The sequence below is a fragment of the Mycosarcoma maydis genome, chromosome 4 (genome assembly GCF_000328475.2).
Source record: "Mycosarcoma maydis chromosome 4, whole genome shotgun sequence".
Taxonomy (NCBI): Eukaryota; Fungi; Basidiomycota; class Ustilaginomycetes; order Ustilaginales; genus Mycosarcoma; species Mycosarcoma maydis.
This window is the reverse complement of record NC_026481.1, coordinates 340,558-367,018: the sequence shown is the minus strand read 5'-3', so window position 1 is coordinate 367,018 and position 26,461 is coordinate 340,558. Positions and strand designations below refer to the sequence as shown.

Genomic DNA, 26,461 nt, shown 5'->3' with positions numbered 1-26,461 from the left:
TCATCATGAGGCTGTCGATATTGAAAAAGGCGTCGCTTGCAGCTCTCGCTCTAGCGCTTGCCGGGTCATCACAAGTGTCGGCTTGGTACCTGCCAGGAAGCGCCCCTCACTCCTACAAGAAAGGCGATGAAGTCCCCTTTTCCGTCAATGCTCTACAGGCCAAGGCATTCACATCACAGATCAAAGGTGTCCTCAAGTACGACTATTACGACCCACGCTTTCAGTTTTGCATTCCACAAGGTGGACCAGAAGCCATCAGCGAGAACCTTGGAAGTGTCCTCTTTGGCGATCGAATCTACAGCAGTCCAGTCAAGGGCGTCATGCTCAAAGACGAAAGCTGTAAGGAGCTGTGTCGCACCACCATCAGCACTGAGAACGCCGGATTCATCAACGACAGGATAAGAGAGGAGTACGCTGTCAATTGGATGGTCGATGGTCTGCCCGTAGCCGAAGCGCGTAGGGAGGTCAAGACTCACGAGGAGTTTCTCTCCCTTGGTTTCGCATTGGGAAGTCTTAAAGATGAGCATCTCCGACCTTATGACCCACCAGCATTGCACAATCACTATGATATCTACATCGACTACCACCAGCGCGGTCCGAACGAATATCGTGTCGTCGGCGCCCGTATCTATCCGCTCTCCAAGAACTCTCTCAAAGGCGCTGCATCTGGACAAGCACCCAATTGCGTTGCGGCAGACCCGGTGCAACTCGAAAATTCCACTTCGACGACGGTTGCCTACACTTACAGCATTCGATGGCACGAGTCCCCAACACCCTGGGCAACACGCTGGGATGCCTATCTCAAGGTGTTTGACCCCAGGATCCACTGGCTGGCGCTCATCAACTCGGTTGTCATCGTCAGTTTTCTGTGCATGATGGTCGGTATCATCGTCGCACGTTCCATCAGCCGCGATATTCATCGCTACAACGCCATCGACATGACCGAGGACGTTCAAGAAGATTTTGGTTGGAAGCTCGTTCACGGTGAAGTTTTTCGTCCACCCAATCGACCCATGTTCCTTTCCATCTTTGTTGGCTCCGGATCCCAATTGGTGGCCATGGCTGCCGTCACACTCGTCTTTGCGCTTCTGGGATTCTTGAGCCCGTCCAACCGAGGCTCGCTCGCTACCGTCATGATTGTCACTTGGACGCTCTTTGGCAGTATCGCCGGTTTCATGTCTAGCAAGGTATATGCCAGCCTGGGCGGCGAATATTGGAAGCAAAATATCGTGCTTACGGCTATGCTCTACCCCAGTCTGGTCTTCTCTATGGTCTTGCTGCTCAATTTCTTCCTCATCTTCAGTGGTTCGTCGGGTGCCGTGCCGTTCGGCACACTGCTCGCGCTTGTCGCTCTTTGGTTTCTCATCAACGTCCCGCTCACTATGATCGGGGCATTACTCGGCATCCGTTCAGGCGGCTTTTCGCACCCGGTCAAGGCCAACTCGATCCCTCGACAGATTCCGTACCAGCACACGTGGTACCTTCGACCCATTCCTTCAGCGTTGATCGCCGGCATGCTCATATTTGCCTCAGCTTTCCTCGAGATCCTCTTCATCCTCAACTCGATGTTCGGAACCAAGATTTACTACGCTTTTGGCTTCCTCACTCTGGCCTTTATCATCACGGCTACCACTGCAGCGACAGTGACGATTCTCTTTGCGTACTTTCACCTCTGCGCCGAAGATTATCGTTGGCACTGGCGGGCATTTATGACGGGAGGATCGGGTGCGATCTGGTTCTTTGCTTATGGCCTCTTTTTCTGGGTGACACGGCTGGAACTTCCTGGACTGGCTAACAAGGTTTTGTTCTTGGGCTATCTGTCCATCCTGTCGCTGCTGTTTTTCACTCTGTTCGGTGCGGTCGGCTTTCTTGCTACCTATGCATCGTTGAGGAAGATCTATTCGGCCATTCGTGTAGACTGACCAGGTCTTGTACCGTCATTTCATCGTTTGAACAATAAAGTAATTCGACTGATAAGGCATGCTTCTCCATTGAGTTTCCTCAGAGCCTTTCGGGAGTCCTGATTCAAATACACCAACCCTCGACTGAATGCGAGAGCGATACTAAATGTCGGACTTACGCATTCTGCGATACTCATATTCGTCATTCACGATTCGTTACTCGTCGATTCACGATTCGTTACTCGTCGATTCACGATTCACGATTCACGATTCACGATTCACGATTCGTGGCTGTGTTCTCGCGTTGAGCAGCGGCAAGGAGGCACGGTCTCACATTTCTTGATTTTTTTCCACGTTTCAAGTTCCCACGTTCACGGTTCCATCGTGCATGTTCCCCCGATTAGCACGAAGAATTCGCGCACCGCTGAGATTCAAGATTCGTGATTGCCGCATCACTCGTGACTCGTGACTACTTCAGCAGTTTACTATCATCTTCCCATCGTCTACAGACCATATACACTTGCAGAAATATCACAGCAGCCCCACCCACTGCCATCGCCTTCCAGACAAACGACTTGACGTTTCTGCGCGTACCCATCTGCTGCATCACCTCACGACCTGAACCGCCGGCTTCAGCTGCACTCACCTCCACTCTGACCCAACACAATGGGGGTGGCACTCTCGCTGCCTTTCCTCGGCGGAGGTCTGGCATCCGTAGCCAGCTCATGTGTTGCGGGACTCGCCTGCTTCTGTACAAGCACAGCCGCCTCGGCCATGTTCAAGTCTTGTAACTGCCAGTCATCGATCGCCACCCGTGTCGGCTTCGCCATCATATTCTGCCTTGACGCGCTGTTTGCATGGCTGAGTCTCACTGGCTTCATGATGCACAAGATAGAGGAGTGGTCGTACAACTACATCAAGATGGACTGCAAGGACAAAGATCGATGCTATGGCGTTCTTGCAGTCCACCGCATCACGTTTGCGCTCTCGCTTTTTCACTTTATCCTCGGCATGCTGCTCATTGGCGTTAAGGATACTCGAACCAAGCGAGCCGCCATTCAAAACGGCTGGTGGGGTCCCAAGGTGTTGCTATGGGTCCTGTTAACCTTGTTGATGTTTTTCATCCCGAACGGCTTTTTCGTCTTCTGGGCCAACTACTTTTCGCTTATCTTTGCCTCGATCTTCATCGTCGTTGGTTTGGTATTGCTGGTCGACTTTGCGCATTCGTGGTCCGAGACGTGTCTGGACAGATGGGAGCAGACCGAGTCTGATTTTTGGAAGTTTACCTTAATCGGCAGCACTCTCGGGATGTATGCGGCAGCTATCGCGCTGACCGGAGTGCTGTATGGCTTCTTTGCCTCAAGCGGATGCTCGCTCAACCAATTCTTCATCAGCCTCAACCTGGCACTCGTCGTGGTGCTTACGGTACTCTCGATCAGTCCGCAAGTGCAGGAAGCCAACCCGAGAAGCGGTTTGGCTCAGAGCAGTATGGTAGCTGCCTATTGTACCTACTTGATTGCCTCGGCGGTGATGAACCGCGATAACGCTGAATGCAACCCTATCACGCGTGGTCGTGGTGGAAGTGCCAAGACGACCACAGTGGTCCTCGGTGCCGTTTTTACCTTCCTCGCCATCGCCTACTCGACTTCTCGTGCCGCGACGCAATCAAAGACGCTCGTAGGCAAGCGCCGTGCCGCTTTGAACGAGAGTCGACCTCCATCGGGCTACGGGCCGTTGGCCACCCGCGAATCGATCGACAACTCTTCTGGGGCTTTGGTGACGGATCAGCCGACCAAGAAGGACTCTCTCCGCATCCAGGCGCTGATGGCAGCGGTAGAAGCAGGCGCCATCCCAGCGTCGGCATTGGACGAAGAGGACGATGACGACGAAATGGAGACAAGGTCCGAGATGGGCGGTGATGAAGACGATGATGAACGTCAAGGAACACGCTACAACTACAGCTTTTTCCACTTTGTCTTTGCCATCGCTGCATGCTACACGGCCATGCTGCTGACCGACTGGCGCTTCGTGCGTCTGGGTGGGCCTTCACCGGATCCCAGCGAGGACGGTGCTCCCATCGCCTACATTGGTCGCAGTACAACAGCTATGTGGATGCGGGTTGTGAGTAGCTGGCTCTGCATCTGCATTTACACATGGAGTCTTGTAGCTCCCGTACTTTGTAAGTAGCTGCTACTCTCGCAAGACCCGGACGGATTCAGAGAGCATGCGCCATCTGACACTCATTCTTCTCCTTCCTTCTTCGACGGCGCGACATTGACAACCTACAGTCCCGGACAGATTTGGTTACGATTGATGTTCATGACCTTGTTCACCTCCTGAACTGGTATTCACGCGGAATTGAATTCATGTTCACCCAAGCCCAAACTCCCACGTCCTGCATTCGCCACCGCCAGCCTTGCTAGCTCTAACACTTGCCTCTTGGTCGCCTTTCTGATTTGACCTCGACCGAAGCAAATCCTCGTTGGCGCTACTGCTCACGCCTTCGACCCAACCGATAGTCCTGCGGTGTTGGTATCCATGCCATTCGGTGGGATCAAACTCGAAACTTCGCCACAGGTGATAGCTTCGATAGCGACGAACACCCGACGAATCTACTCCACCACCACCACCACCGATGATGTTGTTCTTTTGCTGCGAAATGGCGCGAGAATGAAGATTATTGGGACTCAAGGTGGAAAGTCCGTTCGCGGTGAGGTCTTTGAGCGTTGGCTTCTTGACACCCTTTGGGAGAGCAGGTGCGGTTGAGGCGATGACGGGTAGCATCTGTGGAAGACGCTTAGCGAGGTTGGCGATGTCCCACAACGTGTATGGTGAGGCATTGCGAAGGGTGATGAGAACAGAGCCTTGGCGCGAAGGTGGCGAGAAGGGCTGCAGTGCTGAAATGCGTGCTTGCGTCTCATTGAGGATCGACCGATCTGCATCGGTGGAGGCGCTTGCTCCGAGAAGAGTATCGTCGAGATCAGTGGTGTCAGCGACCAAGCTATCTTCCGCCTCTTCTTCGTCATCTGACCCTGCTTTTCTGCTGCGCCCTGATGAAGCTCCAGGAGCGTGAGCTGGAAGAGCCCCCACCGTCAGATACGGCGCTACTGAGACGAGGAACCGGAGAATGAGAAGTTGGTTGGCAAGCACGTTGCGAGTTTCATCTTTGTGACCTGCGCCAACGTGTGGAAAACCAAACCACACTTTGCTCCATCTCCTTTGTCCTGAAGAGCTGGAGGAAGAAGTCTCCTGATAACTGTCATCGAGATTGCGGCTGACTTTTGACCTGGGAGCAGCACCGGTGACCTGTTTGTACTTTTGAAGCTGCCCTGCATCTACGCCAAAAAGCACGATATCGTCGCGACCTGCGATGCGGCGAATGGTTTCGATATTCTCTCGAGCATCGGGGTACTTTGAGAAGCATTCCTCTTCCGAGTCGTACGCCGTTGCAAGGATCTGTGACGGTGGATGAGCACGCGGAGGAAGAAGCAGAGATAGTGTGAAAGAAAAGTTGGCTTCTCCTACTATCAGGATAGTGTCGTCTCTTGCGAAAGGTTGCGGTAGACGCTTTCGCCTCTTGTTGTGTTGATGAGACTCTGACAGTTCATGGTTCTTCATAGACGCAACAGGAGCGTCATCACGTGGAGCAGCTTGAGGCTTGCGTTTTTGGTTCTTGAAATGAGGAGCGCCAGACTTGGTGACCGAGAGTGCTTTGCGTCGTGCTGCCTCCTGCGCAGCTCGTTCTCTGGCCCTTTGCTCCTGTTGAGCAAAATGGCCATTCAGCGCGGCTTTGAGGTTGCCCTTCTTCTTCGGCATGGTTGCTGGGCAGTCGTCGTGGCGATGGCAGCAGGGTGTACAAAGGCTAGAAGTTTTTGACAAGTTGTCAGGGTCCTTGGCCACTTTATTCTCCACTCGTGACTGGCAGCCCGATGGAAATCATCCCGATCTGAAAAGCCAAGATCCCAGAGCCGGTATCAGAGCTGCAGGGACGAATCACGAACAGCGAGGCGTGCCAGCGTCAACCAAGATATACTGCTCTCATCATATCTTGACACCGATACAAGCCACCTCCTCATCTATCACTTTCCATGTCTCTCGACTGAGCGCGACTCGGCAACGTCTTAGGCGCCCTCACTGGCGACCGTCTACAAGACTGCTCCACATGTCGACTGCACGCAAGGACCGAGCACGGCTCGAGCCAACCGTTGAAGCGTCTGACGTTTCGTGTTCATCCATATCCGTAGCCTTTGAGGAGATCGCTCATTCCAGGCGGGCCTTGCAATCTTCGTACCGCAGGTTTTTCTTCTTCCACGTCTTATCCCTCGTTCCAACTTTCGTGATCCTGTTCACGGCGCTCGTGGGAACACTCCAAACCCGTCAGCTTTGCCACCTTGAAGATGCGAAAGAGGTAGAGCTTTCTGGGTTGACGTTAAGAACAAGCTCACGGCTACATGCAACACATTCGGTCTACCAGAGAGGAAGATGCCGGAAGATCCTCGACGGACAGCTGCTAGCTTCGACCTTGGCGCTCGGCTTGGTGGGATGGCTTGCCTCATATACCAGCCGCAAAGCATGTCTCGCTTTTGCAGATCGACTGATACCCCGACTGCTTTCGTCCTCCCTCTCGCTGCTTTCTCGCTCGCCTCGCTTTCAACTTCCGAGGTCCGAGCACGGTGCAGGCAAAGATAGACTGATCGTTACGGTTGCGATCGCAATGCAAGCGTTGATCGCTGAATCCCTGCGTGTTCTCTCTTTCTACTGGGCATGCTGCATCCTAGTCACTGCACTCTACTTGTATCCGATCCAGGAGCGCAATTCTTATCATCTGCATGCGCAGGCAGTACTGGTCGAGCGATATACAGCTACACATGACGGGCCTGATTGGGCTTGGAGGCTCAGCTTCCGTGATCCTCGGTTCTTTGTTGCGGCTTGGTCTTCGATCGCATGGGCCCTTGCCGAGTTTGGATTCGGAGCATTTCAGATCCTGCACCAAGTCGCGCTCTACAAGCCTGCCGATGTCGAGGATCACATTGATGCACTCTCCAACAATGCAGACGCCATGCAACACGGTCGAGCTGCCGCAGGTCAGTCGGGCTTTAGCCTTCTCTCAGGTCATCCCGGCATCAGCAGCGACCAACTACCAACACCGGAGCGCGGCAATGCCAAAGCAAGACGTATGTCGGCCTCCCGAGCGCTCGAACAAGCACGTCAGCGTCTGGTACAGCCTCCCCCAGATCCAGCATCCACGTCACGTCAGCAAAACTATGGAGCGATGGGTTCGCTCGAGGAGGCCGTCGAAGACGCAAGTCACAGTGAGGGAGTTACAGACGACAACAATGATGATGGCGATGTTGATGACGACGACGACGAGAGCTCCAGAGCGAGCAGATCCGACTTTTCAACTACTACGATCTCATTACTGGATCAGGAGCTAGAGGAGGAAGTAGAGAGATTCTTGGTAGCGAAGGAGCGCTCCGAGGTCGAAGCAGTTCTTGGCGTGCCATTGCCCGACATTCCGGTCGCGTTGTGTGCCTTGTGGCGAATAGATGCGATGCTATGGAGTGTCGGTAGCAGTCTCCTCTTGTCGGCGTCCTTCACGCACGCGCAAGGTGCGCTGGGTCATCTTTCGCATAATCGATTCGACCTCTCTACCCACTTTCACCTCTTACCGCCGTTCGAAGGGTTCGGCTTCACATTCGTTGGCTTGGTGGTGTTGCACACCATCGTCTCCTCGCTCTGGGCTACTTCCTTGCCGCTGCTTGGATTTGCCACAACAACGTACGCTTCGTTGCTGTTTGGCCTCGCCATCATGGTGGCCAGTCTAGCTCGGTGGGGGCTGTTGATTTGATCTTGATTGGATGTATTCTGCAGCGTATCACTCTAAGACCATGCCTTTCTCGTCTGGGCTCAATTGCATTCTATGTGTGATGAAAAGATATGTCTAGATTACAGGGACCTGGCATGGTTGCCGTCGGACCATGTCGTGTAGAGTAACCGTGTTGCGCTGCGGAATGGAGGGAATATGATACCATGTCTTGCTCCTTTCGTGACTCTGATGCATAACAATCACCATCGTGAATCGTGAATCGTGAATCACGGATGCGACACCGACTATTTACGATGTGAATCACGAAAGTTACCAGATTCAGGATTCACGATTCCCGATTCACGATTCACGATTCATGATTCAACAACCACTTACGACTTCCCATCTGCCGCTCTAACAAAGCACGGTTCGTGGCTCACGTGGTTCCTGGCTTCAGATTCACGATTGTGCCGCACGAGAGACGCACCCCACATTCGTGATTCACGATTGAGTTCCACGTTGGCAAAATGCGAGCAGTCGCCCATCTTGGCCAATAAATCGAGGCTCAGCGCCTTGATTTACCGCCTTGATTTACCGCACAGGTTCACATGCATGTTTGAGCTGGAAGCTTCTTTCCCGCACTCTAATTAAAGGCTGCAGCTGCCACTCGGCATCCTTCCACCTCATCTACCTTATACCACACCATATCTGCCCTGCGCTCACTACGCTCACAACTGCTCTCCCGGATCGCACGCACACTATTGCGTCAGCTCCTATCAGCATCATTTTGCTCTCGTCTTGAGCTCGCGCGCTCGTCGTTTGCTACGCTGAGGCGGTGCAGGCTTGTTGTCGAACCAGGTCCATAGCATCTCAGTCTATACGCATCTTGACACCAGAGCAGCATTTGGAACGTCAATTCGTGGTCAAAGATGAAGGCGACGCTGCTACCCTCTCTGTTGGCGCTTTCCTTGACGCTTTGTCTAGCGCTCGGGCTCTCGTCCTCTGGAGTGCTCGTGCGAGCTGACGCCTTCGCATCGTCTCAGCCACCCGTCGTCAGCGACCCCGTCCTGGCAAGTCAGCACCTCACGCAAGCCAACGTGGCTCTTCAGTCCGGTCGATACCAAGATGCACTGTCTGCCTTTGATCTAGCGTTGCAAGCGGATCCATCTTCGTGGCTCACCTATTACAGGAGAGCCACAGCACAGCTCTCCCTCGGCCGCACATCCGCCGCACTTCAGGATTTCCAGTCTTTGCTCAAACTCAACCCCAAGTTCGACAAGGCTTACCTGCAACAGGCAAAGGTTTACTTGAAGGAAGGTGACTGCGATAAAGCCAAGCAGGCCCTCAAGACGTATGACTCGATCCGAGCCGAGAAGGGTGCCGCTAATTCGAGCCCCGCGGAAGCCAACAGCGTCCGTTCCAAGCTCACCCTGGTCGAGACCTCGATCAAGTCGTTAGGCCAGCTCGTCAAGGAGCTTGACAAGGCGCAGAAAGCGGATAAGAAGGGAAAGGCAAAGGAGCTGGACTCAACCAAGGTGGATCACTGCATTCATTTGGCCGGTGAAGTGCTCAAGATCTCGCCATCGCATCTCGAAACACGCCTGGTTCGCGCTCGCTGTCAGACGATGAAGGGAAGAATCGAGGATGCCATGGCCGACTGGACTCGAGCGGTCCACCTTACCCCCTCGCCGTTTTTGCTTCGCCGACTCTCGGTGCTCTCTTACTTTGTGGTGAGTGAACCTGGGTCGCAAAGCCGAGATGCCGGGTTGCAACATCTCAAGGCTTGTTTACACTCGGATCCAGACAACAAGTCGTGCGCCAAGATGCACCGCAAGATCAAGGCATTGGAAAAGTCGCTCAAAAAGGCACGCAACTTTTACAACTCGCAGAGCTACCGAGCTGTGCTGTCAGCGCTCAAGGGTGGCAAAGTGGGCAGGGCGACGGTGGTAGATGACATCAAGGAGGCGATTCGGTCTGCTACCGAAGTGCAGTCTGGAGATGAGGAGCCGTTGATTCCATCGACTTACAAAGGCGATCCTGTTCAAGAGTCAGGACTGTTGCTCGAGCTGCACACCATGTACTGCAAGGCGTACACAGAGCTGAACGACATGGACAAGGCCATGCCGTACTGCGAATTGGTGCTCGCCAAAGACCCGGACAATGTGGAAGCTACGCTCGCGCGCGCTGAACTCGCGCTGCAACGAGAGGACTACGACCAGGCGGTACGCGATCTCACCAAGGCCTTTGACGCATCCGGGCGCACCGATCGCGCTATCCACCAAAAGCTGCAGACCGCGCAGAAACGGCTCAAACTCAGTCAGAGCAAAGACTATTACAAAGTGCTGGGCGTCAAACGCACCGACAGCCTGGCGACCATCAAGAAAGCGTATCGCAAAATGGCGCGTGAAAATCACCCGGACAAAGGCGGCTCGCAGGAGAAGATGGCCCAGATCAACGAGGCTTGGGGCGTCCTTGGCGACGAAGAACTGCGAAAGAAGTACGACCAGGGCGACGATCCCAACGACCCCATGGGCGGCCAGCAGGGCGGCTACGGTAACCCGTTCGCGCAGGGCGGTCATCCGTTCGACATGTTCTTCCAACAGCAGGCTGGCTTCGGTGGCTTCCCCGGCGGCGGATTCCCCGGTGGTCAGCAGTTCCATTTCAAGATGGGCTGATAGCCTTTTCTCACTTGCTCATCGCCCTCGCGTGTTTGATTTGGCTGCAATGCATTCATAGATTCGGTCACACACGGATTCTGGCACGTGCGGCTTGTGAGCGTGTGAGTAAGGACGGTTTGGCATTCAGGGCACGCGGTCGCGTCGGTCGAGCAGGCTAGCTGCGGCGTTGGCGTCCAAGCTGGGCAGGGCGCGGCTCTTGGCTTTGATGCGGAGGTTGCGGTCCAAGGTGAGGAGGACGCACTTGTGGGCAGTAGGCGGGAGGCTGGGGTGGTCGAGGTCAAGGAGGATGCGACGGTCGACGAAGTTGTCCTTCTGCCAAGCGAGGATGCGGAGGATGACCTCGTCGACGTTGCGCGCAGCGACCGATTTCGAGTCTGGCCCAGCGAGGGCGTCGAGGTTGGGCGATGTGTCGGGTGTCGATGCTGGTGCCGAAGCGGAAGCGGAAGCGGGTGCGGGTGCGGGCGGCGTGGTGCCTTGCCAGGTAAAATCAATGTCTTCGCACCGACACGACAGGTCGCTCAGGTAGTTGCCACGGCTCGTCTGCACTTTGACGTACTTGGCATGCGATTTGATGCGCAATTCCAGCATCTGGATCGCGCGCTCCGCCTCGTGTCCCAGCTCGTTGTCGTTGCGCCGCAGGCCGTCCAGTTCGGTGATGACCGCCAAAGGGATGATCACCGTCCAGCGTCGTGACTCGATCAGCTGCGCGATCACTTGCCCAGGAGTCACGATCACATTGGTATCGACGACGAGCACCGTGTAGCCTGCGAACACGTTTTCACACGCATCAGCTCGCGCGCCAACGTCCTTCCTGCGCGTGCCCACTTCACTAGCCTTGCCTGGCTTGGCAGGTGCATAGCACCGTCCTGACAGTCTCCGTGTGACGCCCTTGAGCACCTGTTCAAGGTAACAGCGGCGCGCATGCAATGCTTTGATCTCATCCGTTAGCTCTTCACTTTCGAATTTGGCGACGCTTTCGCGCGTCAACCCCAGCGTTGCCTCGTGACGCCGCAGGTCTGGGTCCGAGTCCCAGTCGCTGTCGAAATCGTCGTCGTCATCGTCGTCGTCGTCGTCTGACCCTTGACCCTCTTCTCCCGCTCGCGGAACCGATGTGATGGTAACGCGATCGTATAGCGCAAGCTCCTGGATACGACGCTCAAGCTGCAGTTGTTCCTCTTCCATTTTGCGTCTCGCGATGCGAGCAAGCAGCATCTTTGACAAGGACAGCATCGACGACTTGGTGTCCAGGTCAAAGCCTCGTCCTGCTTTCGCCAGCTTCCTAGCCACGAAGGCAAGACGATATCCACGCACCGTGTCCAAGGATGATGGTGCGTCGCCGCTTTCCTTTCTGCGAGAAGCCGCGATGCGCCAGGCGGACTCGGTCCGTGTGTACAGCTCTGCATCATCGGCGTCGAGCACTTCCACCTCGTTGTCGAAACCCTGCGGCGCTGCGATGGCACCGTCGTTTGCAGCGTTCCGCCAAAGATTTCGATCGTAGAGATGCCGCGATAAGCCCAGGATACCGCGCAGGCAAAAGTCTTCTGGCAGCAGCAGTTGTGCTGTGATGTACGAACTTGAAAGACATTTGGGCCAGGAGCGCTCGACAAGAGACAGCGACTTCTCGACATGTCGCAGCCACTGATGCCACGGAATGAAGCGCTCCAGCATCCGGAAGGCCTTTTTGGACTGACAGAGAGAGATGAGAAATGTGCTAATGGTTGTGTTGTAAGGATTCGATCGGAAGGCTGCATCAGCGCTAAAGAGGTCAAAGGTGAGCGATTGCATGCTGAAACTGAGCGTGGCAGCGCGTTCCAGAATGTCAGGCAGCACCTCCAATGCCTCCTGCTCATCATTGCCGCCCTTTGATTCCAAGGAAATCATCTGGACGTCTTCACCCGCCTCGGACTCGTCATCGCTCGGATCGTCCCATTCCGCATCTCTGGGCAGCTCACTCAGACAGTTGTCGTCGGTTTTGGCCGTATTGGAGCTGACAATGATCGCAGTTGGGGTGCTGGCCTTGGATCTATGCGTCCTGTTCGGTCGTCCTCCGGATTTGTCCATCTGTTGCAACAAGAGGTCCGCAAGAACCGAGTCTTCGGCGCCGTATTGGAAGAGACCTGCGATGTTGATAGCGGCCATCATGGTCCACGTAGATTGCGGCAGCCCTGCTGGCCCCTGTTTCTCAACTAGCCTCGTAAGCTTTGCCATTAGCCGATCAAAGACTGGCTCAAAGTCGTCAAGCTGGACACGAGTGATGAGGATGCCATGCAGATAGAGGAAGAGCTCCTCGATGGGACTATCTCGCCGCACTCGACGAGCCTGTCGCTGCTGCTCGAACAGAAGGAGGATGCTATCTCTAGCTGACGCAAAAGGCTTGGCGGCTACGAGGCTTTTGGTGAGATGGTAGACAGCCCTGAGATCGTTGTCACCACGGCTGAGTACACCGAGGTGGTGGTGAAGCCTTCCAATGTTGGGAGTCTCGGTGATACCCATGGCGTACCAGCCCTTGGCAGTTTGACGCCAAGTCTCCTTCTCGGTCCACTCCCAATCGCCAAGGGCGGCAGTACCAATGCTGGCCTTTTCGACTTCGATTGCGGGCGGTGTGTTTTTGCGAGTGTCTGCATTGGACCTTTTGCGAGATTTCACCCTATCTTCGCCCGGATCCTGGCGAGCACGATGAACGGAGTCGTCAAGTTCGTCTGTTACGCTGGCATCTGATAGAACATCTTGGTCGTATTCGGCATCATTGTCGTCATCATCGATGCGTGCATCGACGGGCGAGTTGGTATCGTGATCGGTGGACGGCGGATTGCGAATCTCATCACCTTGTCCATCGATCGACATGCTTGACGCCAAGCCGGCAACTGCCATGCGATAACGTGAAAGATCGCCGAGACTCTCGATCCATGCTCTGCGCATGCTCTTGTACCTCTCAGATTCTTGCAAGGCGGAGTAGAAAGAGTAGGCGTAGTAAATGAACTCGGTGAGATGATCCAGGAGTTCAGACTTGCGCTGGTTGCTCTGCAGATGGTGGTTCGAGGAGAGGCTGGTACGGAGGCTCTCGAGCATGAGATGGAATGCCGTTTGCCACAAGCGTGCGGGCATATTACGAACTTCGGCAAGCTTTGAGAGTTCGCGGGGGAACTCTGGTCGGCATGTCATCTCGAGGAAGGAAGAGTGTAACTCTGCCACCTGGCGATGTTTGCTGATCAGGGTGATCCAGTAGGAAGGATCTCGCAGGTCTGGTGGGATATAGTCAGCCATGGAGTGACGTGCTCTTTCAACCTCGGCTTGATGTGCTTCTTGAAGGCTGGCTTCCATTGCAGACAAGGATCTATACACCATTTTGACCTCGGCTATGTGCGCCTGGAGAGCCTTAGGGTCCGACGGATCTACGGCGGAGGTAAAAGCCATGTCGGACACAGACGATTTGATGATGGGGCTGCGACCGAGATGGCTACCGCTCGAAGCGTTGGAAGCTTCCCTGTGCATCAGGATTTGAGGCTGAAAGGAAGGCGTTGAGTTGGTGTGAGGAGAAGAGACACCAGAAGTGGCACGAGCATCACCCTGGCTTCTCTGCTGTGAGGCGAACTTGACAGGATCGTCGCGTCTGGGATCAAACAGCTGGCGGCCAGAGCGACTGGTCGAAGGATCTCCCGGCATACTTCGGGCATCGTGGGGGAGGGCAAAGCGATCTCGACGGCTGGAAGATGAATGTTGAGAGCGGTTGCCCGCCTCGGATCGCGAGGCTTCCTGATTGCGCAGGTCTGGAAGGATGCCTTGAGCGGATTGCTGTCTACTGCGCCTGCTTGAGCTACTGGCTTCCCTTGGCCCGACATCCCTTTTGTGCGGAGAAGCAGAAGCCTCTGACCTAGCGGAAGGTGCACTGCGGGTGTTTGAGGAGACTGTATCTTGGACGTTGGACTTGGTTGCATGCTCAGACTGAGGTTGCGAAGGGTGGGAGCGCTCGGAACGCTTTTCGGAACGATGACGAGACCTGCGGTTGCGGGAAGAGGTGCTGGGAGCACTGTCGCCGGCTACAGACCTGGATGACTCGTGCTCATTGGCATCGCTACGACTTTGACGAGAGGAGGTGCGAGAGGCGGCGGAGTGGCGGGAGCTGCCATGCTCGGAGGCTCTGTCCTTGAGGTCGGAGGTGTCCAGGCGAGAGCTCGACTGCGAAGCGCGGTGATTGCGGCCGCGATGCTTTGTGTTTTTGGCAGAGGGCTCGGGATCGTCCTTGAACGAGACGTGATGCTGTTTACGGGCAGAAGGCGTGGTCGAAGTCTGCAAGTCGGAGCGTGGCCTAGAAGACGACTCGGCGAGCGCTGACTTAGCAATGACCGGCGGAAGCGGAGAGAAGCTAGACGCTGCGAGCTGGCTAGTCGGTGCTGAGAGAAGCTGCGTCGAAGCAGCACTGTTCGAGTGTTGAAATGGCATGACTGTTGGCCGTCAACGAGTTGCAAGAGGCGCTGAACAGGGCCAGCGAAAAAGCACAATGGGTTGGAATTGGAACTGGTGGCTATATGAGCATCAGTGAGGCAAGAGCTCGACAATTAGCGAGTAGAGCGGCCGATGAACAGCTTCCTTCATGTCGTCCAGGTGAGTACCAATATGGAACTAGGAGCAACGCTGCTAAGTAAAATGGTACTGCAGGCCAGCCATAAAGGAGCTACAAAGGAGGTTGCGGCTCGAATTGACGCGTTGATACGGATACGCTCTGCTATCGAAGAACGAGGTGTGGTGTATGGAGACGTAGTGAAAGTCAAGGCTTGCTACGGATCTCGACAAGGACGTGAGGATGGCGTCGATGGTGGATGGTTAAAATTAGTATGGACGAGCGGATTGGAATCATGAATTGTGAATCACGAATCGTGAATCGTGAATCGTGAATGATGCCGAGCTCTACCGACGTTGAAACTGAGTTGTGAGTCTGTGAGTGCCTGAAGGAGCGCAGTTTCTGCCGCGGATGAGCCTTGTGCCTGTAGCTCAGAGACAAGAGATGCTCAGTCACGAGTTGGCTTCAGCAGACGTGAGTGGAATGAGAAAAGCTACGCCAGCTCGTGCCCCGTACCTTTTCTCTCTCCGATTCAAGATTCGTGATTCGTGATTCGTGATTCGTGATTTTGTGGATCTTGTGAATCCACGAACGAATCACTGAATCGCAAACTCTCATGACCGTGTGAGGTGAGAGGAGACCCTTTCGTCACGAGTTATTTTTTAAGTGACGCAGTCAAGAAGCTCGGCCAGCAACCGAACCGACTTGGGAGCAGGAAGGTCAAAAAAAAAAAAAAAAAAAGGCCCTCGAAAACTGCCCAACGGAGTCACGTTCAGTCTGTGAGTCACGAGTGGGTGTGGTTCGTGGTTCATGTTTCCTCGTGCCTAACTTAACTCTGTGACTGCTGTGCACGGTGACCGATCAGACATTCGAACCAAGTACACCCGACAAAGCGGTAGGATCCTCGAGAGACTTTTAGCTGTTGCGAGGATCTCACCACCTTGGCCTTTTCGACGTGATCTCAGCAAGGTAGTATGGCGAGACCAAGGGCATGCAAATTCGACCCATTGCTGCTCTGATCCTTTGCCCTCTCTCTCGCATCGGCAGACCCGCTTCACGCGCGGTCTTTCCGTTGACGTTGTCAAGAGGCTCACTCGCCCATCGATACCACCTTTCCCACGGCGCGCACGATCCGACACGTCTCAACACAGGCCACTCGTCCACGATGAGTTCATCAGAAGCGTCGCTCGAGCTTCCGGATATTATAGCGGTCAAGAGGCTCGAAGTGCGCATGATTGTAGGTGTCGACAACTGGGAACGGGTCCAAGCTCAGCCTGTCACTATCGATGCTCGCGTCCACACCGACGTCTCCAAGGCGGGCGGATCGGATCATTTGCCGTACAGCATTCACTACGGCGTGCTCGTAAAGCAGCTCGAAGCGCATTGCGCAAATCATCGCTATCGTAGTCTCGAAGCGCTCGCTGAGGGTCTGGCCAAAGTATGCATCTTTGTGCTTCACGCGCCCAAAGTCACCCTCAACGTCGAAAAGCCTCGCTCCCTCCTCCACGCTGCCTCGGCCGGCGTTCAGATTGTCCGCACCGCTGCTGACTACATGCTCGGCGACCTACACCCTATCCCGTCCAACCTAGACCCTGTACAGTGCATAGATGAGCTCAGGCTTGCTCCTTCCTCGAAACTGGCGTTGCACGATAAAGTCATTGTGCGCGACCTCGTCATCAACACCATCATTGGCGTCAATCCTTGGGAGCGTGAAGACAAACAAAATGTCAAACTCAACCTCGTCGTCTATTCCGGTCTCTCTCGTGCCAAGGAAGCGCACAACTCGACGGCTGGTCTCATCGACGTCGTCAACAAGCAGCACAACTACCGCACAATCGTACGCAGCATCTCTGACTACGTCGCTGCCAGCTCGTACAAGACCGTCGAGAGTCTCGCCACCTCAATAGCCAGGGTCGCCGTCCTCCAGAACAAGGTCGAAAAGGTCCGTGTCAGCGTCGACAAACCGAGCGCCATCATGTTTGCCAGCAGCGCTGGGGTCGAAGTAGAACGCACACGCGAGTTCTTTGAGCAAGAAGCATTGCTCGAAGAACAACAGCTTCACGCTGCAACTCCATCTGCCGCCGCCACCGCCGTTGCTCCTGCTGCTGCTGCTATCATCCGATCCGGCCTTCCTCATACGACGTCCAGTGTATCACCAGCGCAACGCTCACCTTCTGCAATGAACAAGTCTGTGTCAAACCTGGACAAAGGTTGGCATGTCGTCGCGATTGCCCTTGGCTCCAACGTCGGCGATCGCGCTGCCAACATCGAAGCTGCAGTGCAGGCCCTCAGCGAAGCCCAAGACTGCATCCTCGTCGATACCAGCTTCCTCTACGAGACTGCACCCATGTACGTCGTCGATCAGCCCGAGTTCCTCAACGCTGCCTGCCGCATTGCAACAAAGCTGAGTCCGCACGACTTGCTGTCCCTCACACAGTCGATCGAAGTACGGCTCGGGCGTGACAAGACAGGCGTACCAGAAAAAGGTCCTCGATCGGTCGATCTCGACATTTTGCTTTATGACAAGCTCGAGATCGACGATTCACCTCGGCTCGTTGTGCCTCATCCAGGCATCAAGGAGCGAGAATTTGTCCTCGAGCCTCTCAAAGACATCTTGCCAGACTTTGAGCACCCTACCTACTCTCGCACCATATCGCAGCTTCTCATCATGCTTCAGAAGTCGCCTGACTACGAACCGAGTGGCATTCGAAAGGTTTTGCCAATTCCTTCGCCCAGCACGCGCCCAAGCAATCAAGTCAGTGACACCAAGATGTGGGCTTGGGGTTCAAAGACCTTCATAATGGGCATCATCAACGCTACCCCCGACTCGTTCTCGGATGGGGGCGACAACTTTGGAGCCGTCGATGCTGTGCGTTCGGCCAAGACGATGGCCGAGCAGGGCGCTGATGTCATTGACGTTGGCGGAATGAGCACAGCCCCTCACGCAGTAGAGGTTGATGCGGACCAAGAGGCGACACGCGTCGTTTCCGTCATCAAGGCTATCCGCCAAGCAGGAATCACTATACCCATCTCGGTCGACACCTTCCGCGCCTCGGTTGCAGAAGCTGCACTCTCCGTCGGAGCAGATATAATCAACGATGTGTCGGGAGGTGAGCGCGATCCAGCGATTCTCAAAGTGGCAAAGAGGTGGAAATGCCCCTACATCCTTATGCACATGCGTGGCGACAGCAAAACCATGAACGGCCTCGTCACGTACGAGCACGGCGATGTCGTAGCCGGCGTTCGCGCCGAGCTTGAGGCACGTCTCGATCGTGCGCTCAGGGCGGGCGTTCGAAGGTGGAACATCGTCCTCGATCCCGGCATCGGATTTGCCAAGGACAGTGCCGGCAATCTCGCGCTGCTCCGCGATCTGTCGAGACTCACGCTCGCCGAGTCAGTCACCAAATCGACCAAGGGAAGAGGCGTTTCCTACTCGGGTGCAGCCACTCCGGCATTGGACCGCTCCGTATTCGAAGCCATGTCTCCTGTCGCGCAAGGCACGTCAGCACAGAACGGTGCCGACTCGATCACCAGACCTTGCTGCTCGCTAGTGTCATTCCCGACTTTGATAGGCGTATCGCGTAAGAAGTTCCTTGGCCACCTCACGGGAAAGCAAGATCCAAAGGAACGAGTGTTTGCTACCGCTGCGGCTTGCACTGCTGCCATCGCTGCTGGTGCCGACATCCTCAGAGTCCACGATGTCGAGCAGATTCGCGATGTTGCCGTCACGTCCGATGCCATCTACCGTCATTGAGACATGACGTTTTTCCAAGGCGTCCACCACGTCTCTCCTTAGATCTTGTTGAGCTCAACTGTTCCGTCATTCATCAGGATTTTAGAAGGATCGCTTGTCTTGACACGGCTGCTGTGAATAACATGAAGGCGAATCGCGAGGGTACTAAAAATACATTTGAGCATTGGAGGCGAGGCAGGAACTGTCTGTCCATCATCGTCCCTTGGAGCGAGTCAAGCCTATAGACAGGTCTCTGGTTGGTTACTGGTGAATTGGGGCCTGTTCCGGCATGGTCGAAGCGTCCTATACCATGGGCAATGTGCAGCGAGAAGAAGCAAGAGTTGAATCAGCAATTTGTGCACAAGACAAGATCGGCGTAACAAGTTGTGACTTACCTGAAGCTGGGCAGCGCTTCGCTGAGCAGGATCCTTTGGCTCTACAAGGTGCATCTTTTCGCCGATCTTGTGGACCTTCTCCTTGATGCCTGCGAGGCCGGTCGAGTTTTCGCGCTGATAATTGCGCTCCTCTTGCGCTTGTTCGGCTTGCACCTGCTTTTCGACCCTTCGCTCTTCCCAGCCCGGTGGACCCTCGGGTGCTTTGCCGGGTCGAATTACCGAAGGCACCGGCTTGCTGGTTGTCGTCATGTCGAATGCGTTGGGCGACACACGTCTCTCTGTCCTTGATATTGATGGAAGGGATGAGCCAAGCTCCGAAAGACAAGCGGCTTGGCAAATGGCAATCCAATCGGGAATCACTTAGCTCGTGTGTAGGTTTCGCGATAGCCAAATTCACTTCGGAATAAGCGAATTGGACCCCGCGCCGATCGGCCTATAGATCTGCAAAGTCAAGCAGCCTGTTCACTTGCAGTTGGAGCAAGGATGAATTGTGAATCGCAGATCACGAAACACCCTCACGCCTGAAGCTGCACGATGAAGCAATCTCGAATCACGAGAATTTGTCATTTTTGTTGGACAGCTGTAATGCATATCACCGATGTAACTATCCGGACAGCCATCGCCGATTGATTTTTTTTGCGTTTGGTGAATGGTCTAACAGAGAAAAGAAAATTCCGTGTTCTACCGACACCGAGGTCACCTTTCACGATTCGTGATGGACAGAGATAGACAAGTCACGAGTACAGGTACTGTACAAACGTTGATGGCGGAATAGGATGAGAGGTAAGTTGGCGTCTTGGTGCTTTTTGAGCTGAGTCGTGAGTTATTGATCAAGCAAGAGACCAAATCACGAATTGTAGACACATCGAAAGTGCCTGCCATACATCAATCACAGAATCACAATCACAAATTCGGGATTACACGTGACACGATGACGGCGTTTTTAAAGGCCGGTGATTCGACAAGTCGCAATCGGCGTAGTCATGCTTGTAGGCCAACCATGCGTGCGACGGTGCGTGACCGGCCAAATTGGCGGACAGACGCAAGCTATTGACGACAGAGACCTGGTCAACAGCAGCTTCTTTCGGTCACACATCACTCTGGTGACATGCGAACAAGTGCGGGTGTGCAGCTGCAACAATCATAGTGACAAAAGAACGTCCTCACTTGCCCCAGCCGCTCGCTGAGCTATGTGGCCGCGTCGTCAACAATTTGACTGTAGTTATCCATTCTGAAGGCTGCCACATTCACAACTACGAATCTGTGGGAGCGGTCTTCAACACATGAAAGAACCCATTCTTGCTCACTCCTGTACCAAAACCGTCGTCTTGCTACGGCATGCTTATTCGACAACGTCCAATGACTAACCTGTCACGAGCACGTTTCAAGGAAGGCGCGTAGGTACGAATGCGCCTTGAAATCCTTAACTCGGCCGCAACAATACATCTAGGATAACACGGAATGTGATGAGCTGCACGCAGTGGGGTTTGGATCTCGACTATGCAGGCCGGCATTCGCCCGACGTGGCTTCCAATTTAGCTCGGAAGAACACGGCGAGAGCCTCTTCTTCACTTGAGGAAACAGCAGGCGGCGGGCAACCCGAGGCTTGGATCCGAGCGAGCATCATAGACCAAGCTCGGCAGGTAGAAACAGCACAACGAAGCTGTTTCTTCGCGCTCACTGGATTCGCAGCAGCGTTGATGCGACTTGAGCGTGACTCTAAGATTGTGAGATCGTGTATCAGACGAGTGTCTTGGATGGCTGGTGTGACCTGGCAGCAGAGAAGAAGAATAGGAGGTAGAAGAACGCTTTGATGCTCAAGGTCGCCGTCCGTCATTGCCCCGCTTGGGGCTGCGCTTGTTCGTGGCGAACGCTTCCCTGCCGCACTGTGATGTGCGGGGTATCCGTCACAAGCACGAAGCCAAGTCGCGTCGCCGAAATCAGTCACAGAGTCATAACTTAGTTAAGTTCGTCGCAGTCTTCTTTGTTGAGCTTCTCAACTGCGAAAAGAACACGTCAAGCACGCCACCGTGCACTCTGTGACCGACTGCTTTCGGGCGTCGGCCGCACCGTCCGAAATCACAAATGACCATCTGACGTTAATTTGAAGCGCGCCTGGCTCCTTCTCTGTGTTCCTCCACCTCGGCTGGTGTTTCGCCCGCGTCATCCCGCTGGTTTGGCAACTGCACTCGCGACTCGCAGCTTGAGCTGTCAGCTTTTGCAACTTTATTCTTGCTCTGCCGTTTCGGCTTCCCCACAACTCACGACTCGAGATCTTGACGAGCGATGCTCGCTTGCGTCTGCAATCTTGAATGAGTCCTGACTGCTGCGCATCGACTGTGTCGCATTCCCTCCGATCACGAATCATGAATGCACTGGCCATGACGGAGCGTGGGCTTTGAGCGTGGCTTCTAGCCTCGGTCTTTGCCACGGGCTGTCGAGTTTCCTCATTCACGATTCAGTTTGGCTTGCCTATGCGCGCGCTTGAGCAAAGCAATCACGAGTGACGCTCTTCCAACGCCCCCACACTGTCTTTGTCTGGTTGTGCAGCTGCAGCAGTCAGCTACACATAAATGGGCGCCCTGTTTGCTCGAGCGAGTGTGGTCTTATCCTCCATCCCAAGCTAAGCAACAACCTCCCCGCACTGCTTGTCTACTAAACATTCTAACATGGTCAAGGTGAGTTGGCAGCCGCGATGCCGGGTACTCGCAGCCTGTCTCTCTGTTAGCTTTCAAGCTGAAGCTGACGATCGTGTTGTGTTTTGGTTGCGGTTCGTCATTTCAGATCGTAGCTGTGCTCTACACTGCTGGCAAGTACGGCGACGCGCAGCCTCGTCTGCTCGGTACGGTCGAGAACAAGCTCGGTATCGCTGACTGGCTCAAGGAGCAGGGTCACGAATTTATCGTGACTTCCGACAAGGACTCGCCCGATTCCGAGTTCCGTCAACATATCAAGGATGCGGAAATCGTTATCACTACACCTTTCCACCCTGCCTACCTCACCGCCGAGGTGCTCGAATCAGCCAAGAATCTCAAGTGCTGTATCACGGCTGGTGTTGGTTCGGACCACGTGGACCTCGATGTTGCCAACAAAAGGAAAATCTCGGTGTACGAAGTGACGGGGTCGAACGTGGTTTCGGTGGCCGAGCATGTGGTGATGACAATTCTCGTTCTGGTGCGCAACTTTGTGCCTGCTAACCGACAGTACCTCGAGGGAGACTGGAACGTGGCCGAGGTGGCTCGCCAGTCGTACGATCTCGAAGGCAAGGTGGTGGGTACGCTAGGTTCCGGTCGTATCGGCAGTCGTGTATTGCAGCGACTCAAGCCTTTCGATTGTGCCAAGTTGACGTACTACGACTATCAGCGCAACGCTGTGCTGGAAGAGGAGACGGGTGCTGTACGTGTTGAGGATCTCAAAGAGTTCCTATCGGAACTCGACGTGCTGACCATCAACTGTCCGCTGTACGAAGGGACCAAAGGACTCATTGATGCCGAAAAGCTCAGCTGGATGAAGAAGGGTGCTTGGATCGTCAACACTGCACGTGGTGCGATTGTCAACGCCAACGACATCAAAGCCGCACTTGCCAGCGGTCAGATTCGTGGCTACGGTGGTGACGTAACCGACCAACAACCGCCACCCAAGAACCATCCGTTCTACACCATGAATGCAAACCACGACAACATCCCCTATACACACGGCAAAGGAGGTGTTGCCATGACTCCTCACATCTCAGGCACCTCAATTGACGCTCAAGCTCGCTACGCCGCCGGAGTCAAGCAGATCCTCACCAACTACTTCAGTGGTACCCCGCAGACCCCCGCCAATATCATTGTCGAGGCCGGCGAATATGCTACCAAGGCGTACGGCCAGCGCAAGTAACCGCGCATTCGTGATTCCACGCTTCATTTGCATGTCTTGAAACGATCTCTCAACGATTCTCATTTTCCTGCCTCACTCCACACTTGACCACGCACAGCGCAAGTTTGAATCCCGAATCCACTCGTACTGCGAAAGCGTCATCTTGCGACACTCGCGTGATCCAGCTGAACTGAGATAGATGCAACCGAACCAGTGCGTATACGCCTGTCGAGGTCACGCTTTTCGAAAACCAAACTCTGAGACGCGGTTCAGTTTGATTGATCGGTGATAGCAACTAAGGACTAGATTCGACAAATCGCTCAACGTGCACGATCTGAGAAGCACGGTGATCAGAAATGTAGCAAGTTTGGTTGTTCGCTGTCTCTGATACTCTTACCAAACTCGGACGATGGCTGGAAGCGCTTGATGGTCGAGGGAGCCAACGCGGTCAGTTGGGGTTGCAGCTGTGACGGTAGTTGCGCGCCCAACGACATGGTCGATTGAGTGTTATTAGCTGTTCCAAACGGCAGGCCTTGCTGCTGGGAATCAGTCTGCAAAGCGCTGCCAAACGCGGAATTGAATGCACTCAACGCACCACTACCGCCCGCTCCATTGCTGTTGAACGCTGCCAAGCCCGTCGATGCGTTCTGCGTCTGCTGCTGCGGCTCAGGACTTGTCATTCGAGCAAACGGATTCCCTGTCATCTGCGGTGCAAGCCCAGCTGCACTGCTAGCTGCAGCGCTACCAAACTGCGCATTCGCCGCCAGACTCGCCCCGAACGACGATTCCGGCTTGAAAGGCCGAACTGTGCTGCCTCCAAATCCTGTTGGTTGAGATTGCAACGCTTGCTGCTGCGGCTGACTTGTAGACGCGACGCCTCCTCCGAATGTCAGCGCCCCAAATTGCGACGACAAATCCTGAGCCTGGCCACTCGGTGTAGATACCACTCCTGGAGTGCTGCTGCCGCCCAATCCAGTCCCAGAGGAGACGTTGCCCGAGCTGTTCTGGTTCTGAAAAGCGAACTCTGATGCGATGCTGCCAATCAGTCCAGTCTTTTGCGGTGCAAGCAATCCACTACTGACGCTCGAACCATTCTGCGCTTGTTGTTGTTGCTCTTGTTGCTGTTGCTGTTGCTGCTGCTGTTGCTGCTGCTGCTGTTGTTGTTGTTGTTGTTGTTGTTGTTGTTGTTGTTGTTGTTGTTGTTGGTTGTTGGCAGGCACACTTCCATCCCATGCATTGGCGCCGAGTCCGTAATGACCGCCACTCGGCTGACTAAACGCGCTCATTGCGAGCTGATTCAACGACGGACCTCGCGACGCAGGAGGTGAAGCTGGTGGTGGCGCGGATCCAGGAGGTGGAGCAAACGGATTGCGTGAGCCGGTCTTTTGCGGCAAGAGCGGCTTGGACGGGTTGACAGCCTCGGATGGCTTGCTCTGCCCATTGCTCTGAGGCTGGAAAGCCGAGTTAAAAGATGACAAAGCCGATGACTGTTGGCTGACAGGTTGGCCGAATGCATTCTTTGAGCCCGGTAGCGATGGTGATTGCGACTGTGAGGGCATGGCGGTGTGCTGAGACAGCAGACTCTGTAAAGGCTGATTTTGTGGCTGTTGCTGTTGCTGTTGCTGCTGCTGCTGCTGCTGCTGCTGTGACTGCTGCTGTGACTGCTGCTGTTGGCTCAACATGCTCGGTTGCCCGTTGAAAGCGCCGAACGGACCGCCAAAGCCAGTAGGCTGCGGCATGATAGACTGTCTGAAAGGGTTAAAGCCGGTAGCTTGGGGCTGAATGAAGCCCGACATCTGAGGCTGCATGCCACCAAAGCCGGTCATTTGCTGTTGAATTGGCATCTGCATGCCGGTCTGCTGTTGCTGAGCCATGAAAGGATTGTAACCGGTCATCTGCGGTTGCAAGCCGCCCATGCCACCGATACCTCCCATACCGGTCATGTTGATACTCATGCCACCAAACGCGCCGCCGTTCATGCCCATCATGCCCGTAGGCTGAGCCTGAAGTAAAAAGCTCTGCTCTGCCGGTACATTGGAAAAGACGTTCTGGCCTCCGTCATTGTCGATGCTAGCAAAGAAGTCCTGCAGGTCTTGATTTGAGGTGGGAGGTTTGGGTCTGCGTTCGGGCTTGTCAGCTTCACGGATGGTGATGCTCTTTTTAGACTCGCTCTTGGGCACGCTGGAAGAGATGGTGGAAGTGGGCCGAGCGGTGGATGCAGGCGGGTTTCCATCGGCGATGCGCTTGTTCTCCTTGTATTCTTTGCGGTTTTGCTCGAAATTGGGGTCCTTGAGGTACTCTTCGAGTGCGCCGGCGAGCGAGACAGGTGCATGCTTGAGCGAAGGGATGGCGAGGTCAAGGCTGTGAGACGCCTTTTTAGCACTGTTAAGAAAAGCAACGACGTTTTCGGTCTGGCGACAGAAGCGCCTGTAGAGCTCGAGTGCACGCTCAGCGTCAGACTTGGCCATCTCAAAGTAGTGTTCGAGAATGTTGATGACGCCTTCGTTGATGGCAGTGTAGATGGCAAGAAGATCCTTGAGGGTCATGCGGAAAGCGGCCATGACAAGGTCATCGTTGAGATCGTCGAGGAAGAACGAGCACTGCATGAGGACGCTAGCCACTTTTTGTGTGGAAGAGACCTCGCGCAGCAGACCCTTTTCGACAGAGAGTTTGCGCAAGCGGTTGCTGTTGCTGGCACCGTTCGAGTGTGCGCGAGAGCGATCAGAGGAGCGGATAACATCATGCTTGAGGTCGCGATATGCACGAACACGCTCGTCGAGATACTGCGCGTAAACAGAAAGCGTCTGGGGAGCCGAGTAACCCGACCAGCTGTTGGAAGAAACGTTTCGTAGGCGGATATTGCCACTGTCAGACGAGAGATGGCTGAGGACGTTATCGACTTCACCATTCCTAATCATGGTATGGAGAATGACGAGCGACTTGAGCACAACGGTGGCATTTGGCTCTCGGAGACGATTGCCAAGAGCTCGGCACACATCTTGGAGGGAGCCATCAGTCGCGAAGGTGGTGGCAATGATGGGATCAATGTACTTTGGCTTGATGCCACCGGACTTTGGCTTGGTGGCACCTTTCACCACCTTGTCATAGCTGCAAGGCGCAATCGAGAGGTACATGACAGAGTTTTCGAGGAGAAGAGGAATGGACCGTCAGAATGCTGTGCTATTACCAGTCGTGACCGACGTACGGCCGACAATTTGCTGAGAGACTCACCTGGACATGGTGGATGGGGGGATGTCGCAGACGGCGATTGTCTACTGCAAGAAGCGTTGAAGGTTGCTAGGTTGCTGGGTATCTCACAAGGATCTAGGACTGATCGTGCGTTGGCATGCGTTGCATAGAGCAACGTGTCGAGGCGATTCTTCCTTCCGACCGACTGAGCGTGTCGAGATGAAACGAGGCGTCGAACAGACTGATGCTGATAGAGAACTTGGACGGCGTGAGGTGTGACCTGGTGCAATGCAAAAGACCAAGGTCGTGTCAGGTGGAACAGAGTCACCAGTCCGACACGAGA

The 26,461-nt window shown here is 54.7% G+C and overlaps 10 protein-coding genes across 10 annotated transcripts; 6 read left to right on the top strand and 4 right to left on the bottom strand.

The window, feature by feature from the left end:
* Positions 1-5: 5 nt before the first annotated feature.
* Positions 6-1,922, top strand: UMAG_05177 (uncharacterized protein; the record flags this gene model as incomplete). Its single annotated transcript, XM_011389925.1, has 1 exon — positions 6-1,922. One exon carries the CDS (start codon positions 6-8, stop codon positions 1,920-1,922), a length of 1,917 nt encoding a protein of 638 aa, XP_011388227.1.
* Positions 1,923-2,567: 645 nt separating this feature from the next.
* Positions 2,568-4,215, top strand: UMAG_10192 (uncharacterized protein; the record flags this gene model as incomplete). Its single annotated transcript, XM_011390053.1, has 2 exons — positions 2,568-4,080; positions 4,190-4,215. 2 exons carry the CDS (start codon positions 2,568-2,570, stop codon positions 4,213-4,215), a joined length of 1,539 nt encoding a protein of 512 aa, XP_011388355.1.
* Positions 4,216-4,271: 56 nt separating this feature from the next.
* On the bottom strand, positions 4,272-5,717 carry UMAG_10191 (25S rRNA (uracil2634-N3)-methyltransferase; the record flags this gene model as incomplete). The annotated part of the gene is made up of 1 exon (XM_011390052.1): positions 4,272-5,717. The coding sequence occupies one exon, from the start codon at positions 5,715-5,717 to the stop codon at positions 4,272-4,274; it is 1,446 nt and encodes a 481-aa protein (XP_011388354.1).
* Positions 5,718-6,063: 346 nt separating this feature from the next.
* Positions 6,064-7,749, top strand: UMAG_05174 (uncharacterized protein; the record flags this gene model as incomplete). Its single annotated transcript, XM_011389924.1, has 1 exon — positions 6,064-7,749. The coding sequence occupies one exon, from the start codon at positions 6,064-6,066 to the stop codon at positions 7,747-7,749; it is 1,686 nt and encodes a 561-aa protein (XP_011388226.1).
* An 887-nt stretch (positions 7,750-8,636) lies between these two features.
* Positions 8,637-10,382, top strand: UMAG_05173 (uncharacterized protein; the record flags this gene model as incomplete). The annotated part of the gene is made up of 1 exon (XM_011389923.1): positions 8,637-10,382. The coding sequence occupies one exon, from the start codon at positions 8,637-8,639 to the stop codon at positions 10,380-10,382; it is 1,746 nt and encodes a 581-aa protein (XP_011388225.1).
* Positions 10,383-10,508: 126 nt separating this feature from the next.
* Positions 10,509-14,825, bottom strand: UMAG_12159 (uncharacterized protein; the record flags this gene model as incomplete). The annotated part of the gene is made up of 1 exon (XM_011390110.1): positions 10,509-14,825. One exon carries the CDS (start codon positions 14,823-14,825, stop codon positions 10,509-10,511), a length of 4,317 nt encoding a protein of 1,438 aa, XP_011388412.1.
* A 1,283-nt stretch (positions 14,826-16,108) lies between these two features.
* On the top strand, positions 16,109-18,697 carry UMAG_05171 (trifunctional dihydropteroate synthetase/dihydrohydroxymethylpterin pyrophosphokinase/dihydroneopterin aldolase FOL1; the record flags this gene model as incomplete). The annotated part of the gene is made up of 1 exon (XM_011389922.1): positions 16,109-18,697. One exon carries the CDS (start codon positions 16,109-16,111, stop codon positions 18,695-18,697), a length of 2,589 nt encoding a protein of 862 aa, XP_011388224.1.
* Positions 18,698-18,937: 240 nt separating this feature from the next.
* UMAG_12158 (uncharacterized protein) lies at positions 18,938-19,320 on the bottom strand (the record flags this gene model as incomplete). Its single annotated transcript, XM_011390109.1, has 2 exons — positions 18,938-18,979; positions 19,072-19,320. 2 exons carry the CDS (start codon positions 19,318-19,320, stop codon positions 18,938-18,940), a joined length of 291 nt encoding a protein of 96 aa, XP_011388411.1.
* Positions 19,321-21,740: 2,420 nt separating this feature from the next.
* On the top strand, positions 21,741-22,950 carry UMAG_05170 (putative formate dehydrogenase (NAD+); the record flags this gene model as incomplete). The annotated part of the gene is made up of 2 exons (XM_011389921.1): positions 21,741-21,749; positions 21,856-22,950. 2 exons carry the CDS (start codon positions 21,741-21,743, stop codon positions 22,948-22,950), a joined length of 1,104 nt encoding a protein of 367 aa, XP_011388223.1.
* Positions 22,951-23,279: 329 nt separating this feature from the next.
* UMAG_05169 (uncharacterized protein) lies at positions 23,280-26,168 on the bottom strand (the record flags this gene model as incomplete). The annotated part of the gene is made up of 2 exons (XM_011389920.1): positions 23,280-26,037; positions 26,161-26,168. The coding sequence occupies 2 exons, from the start codon at positions 26,166-26,168 to the stop codon at positions 23,280-23,282; spliced, it is 2,766 nt and encodes a 921-aa protein (XP_011388222.1).
* Positions 26,169-26,461: the final 293 nt, after the last annotated feature.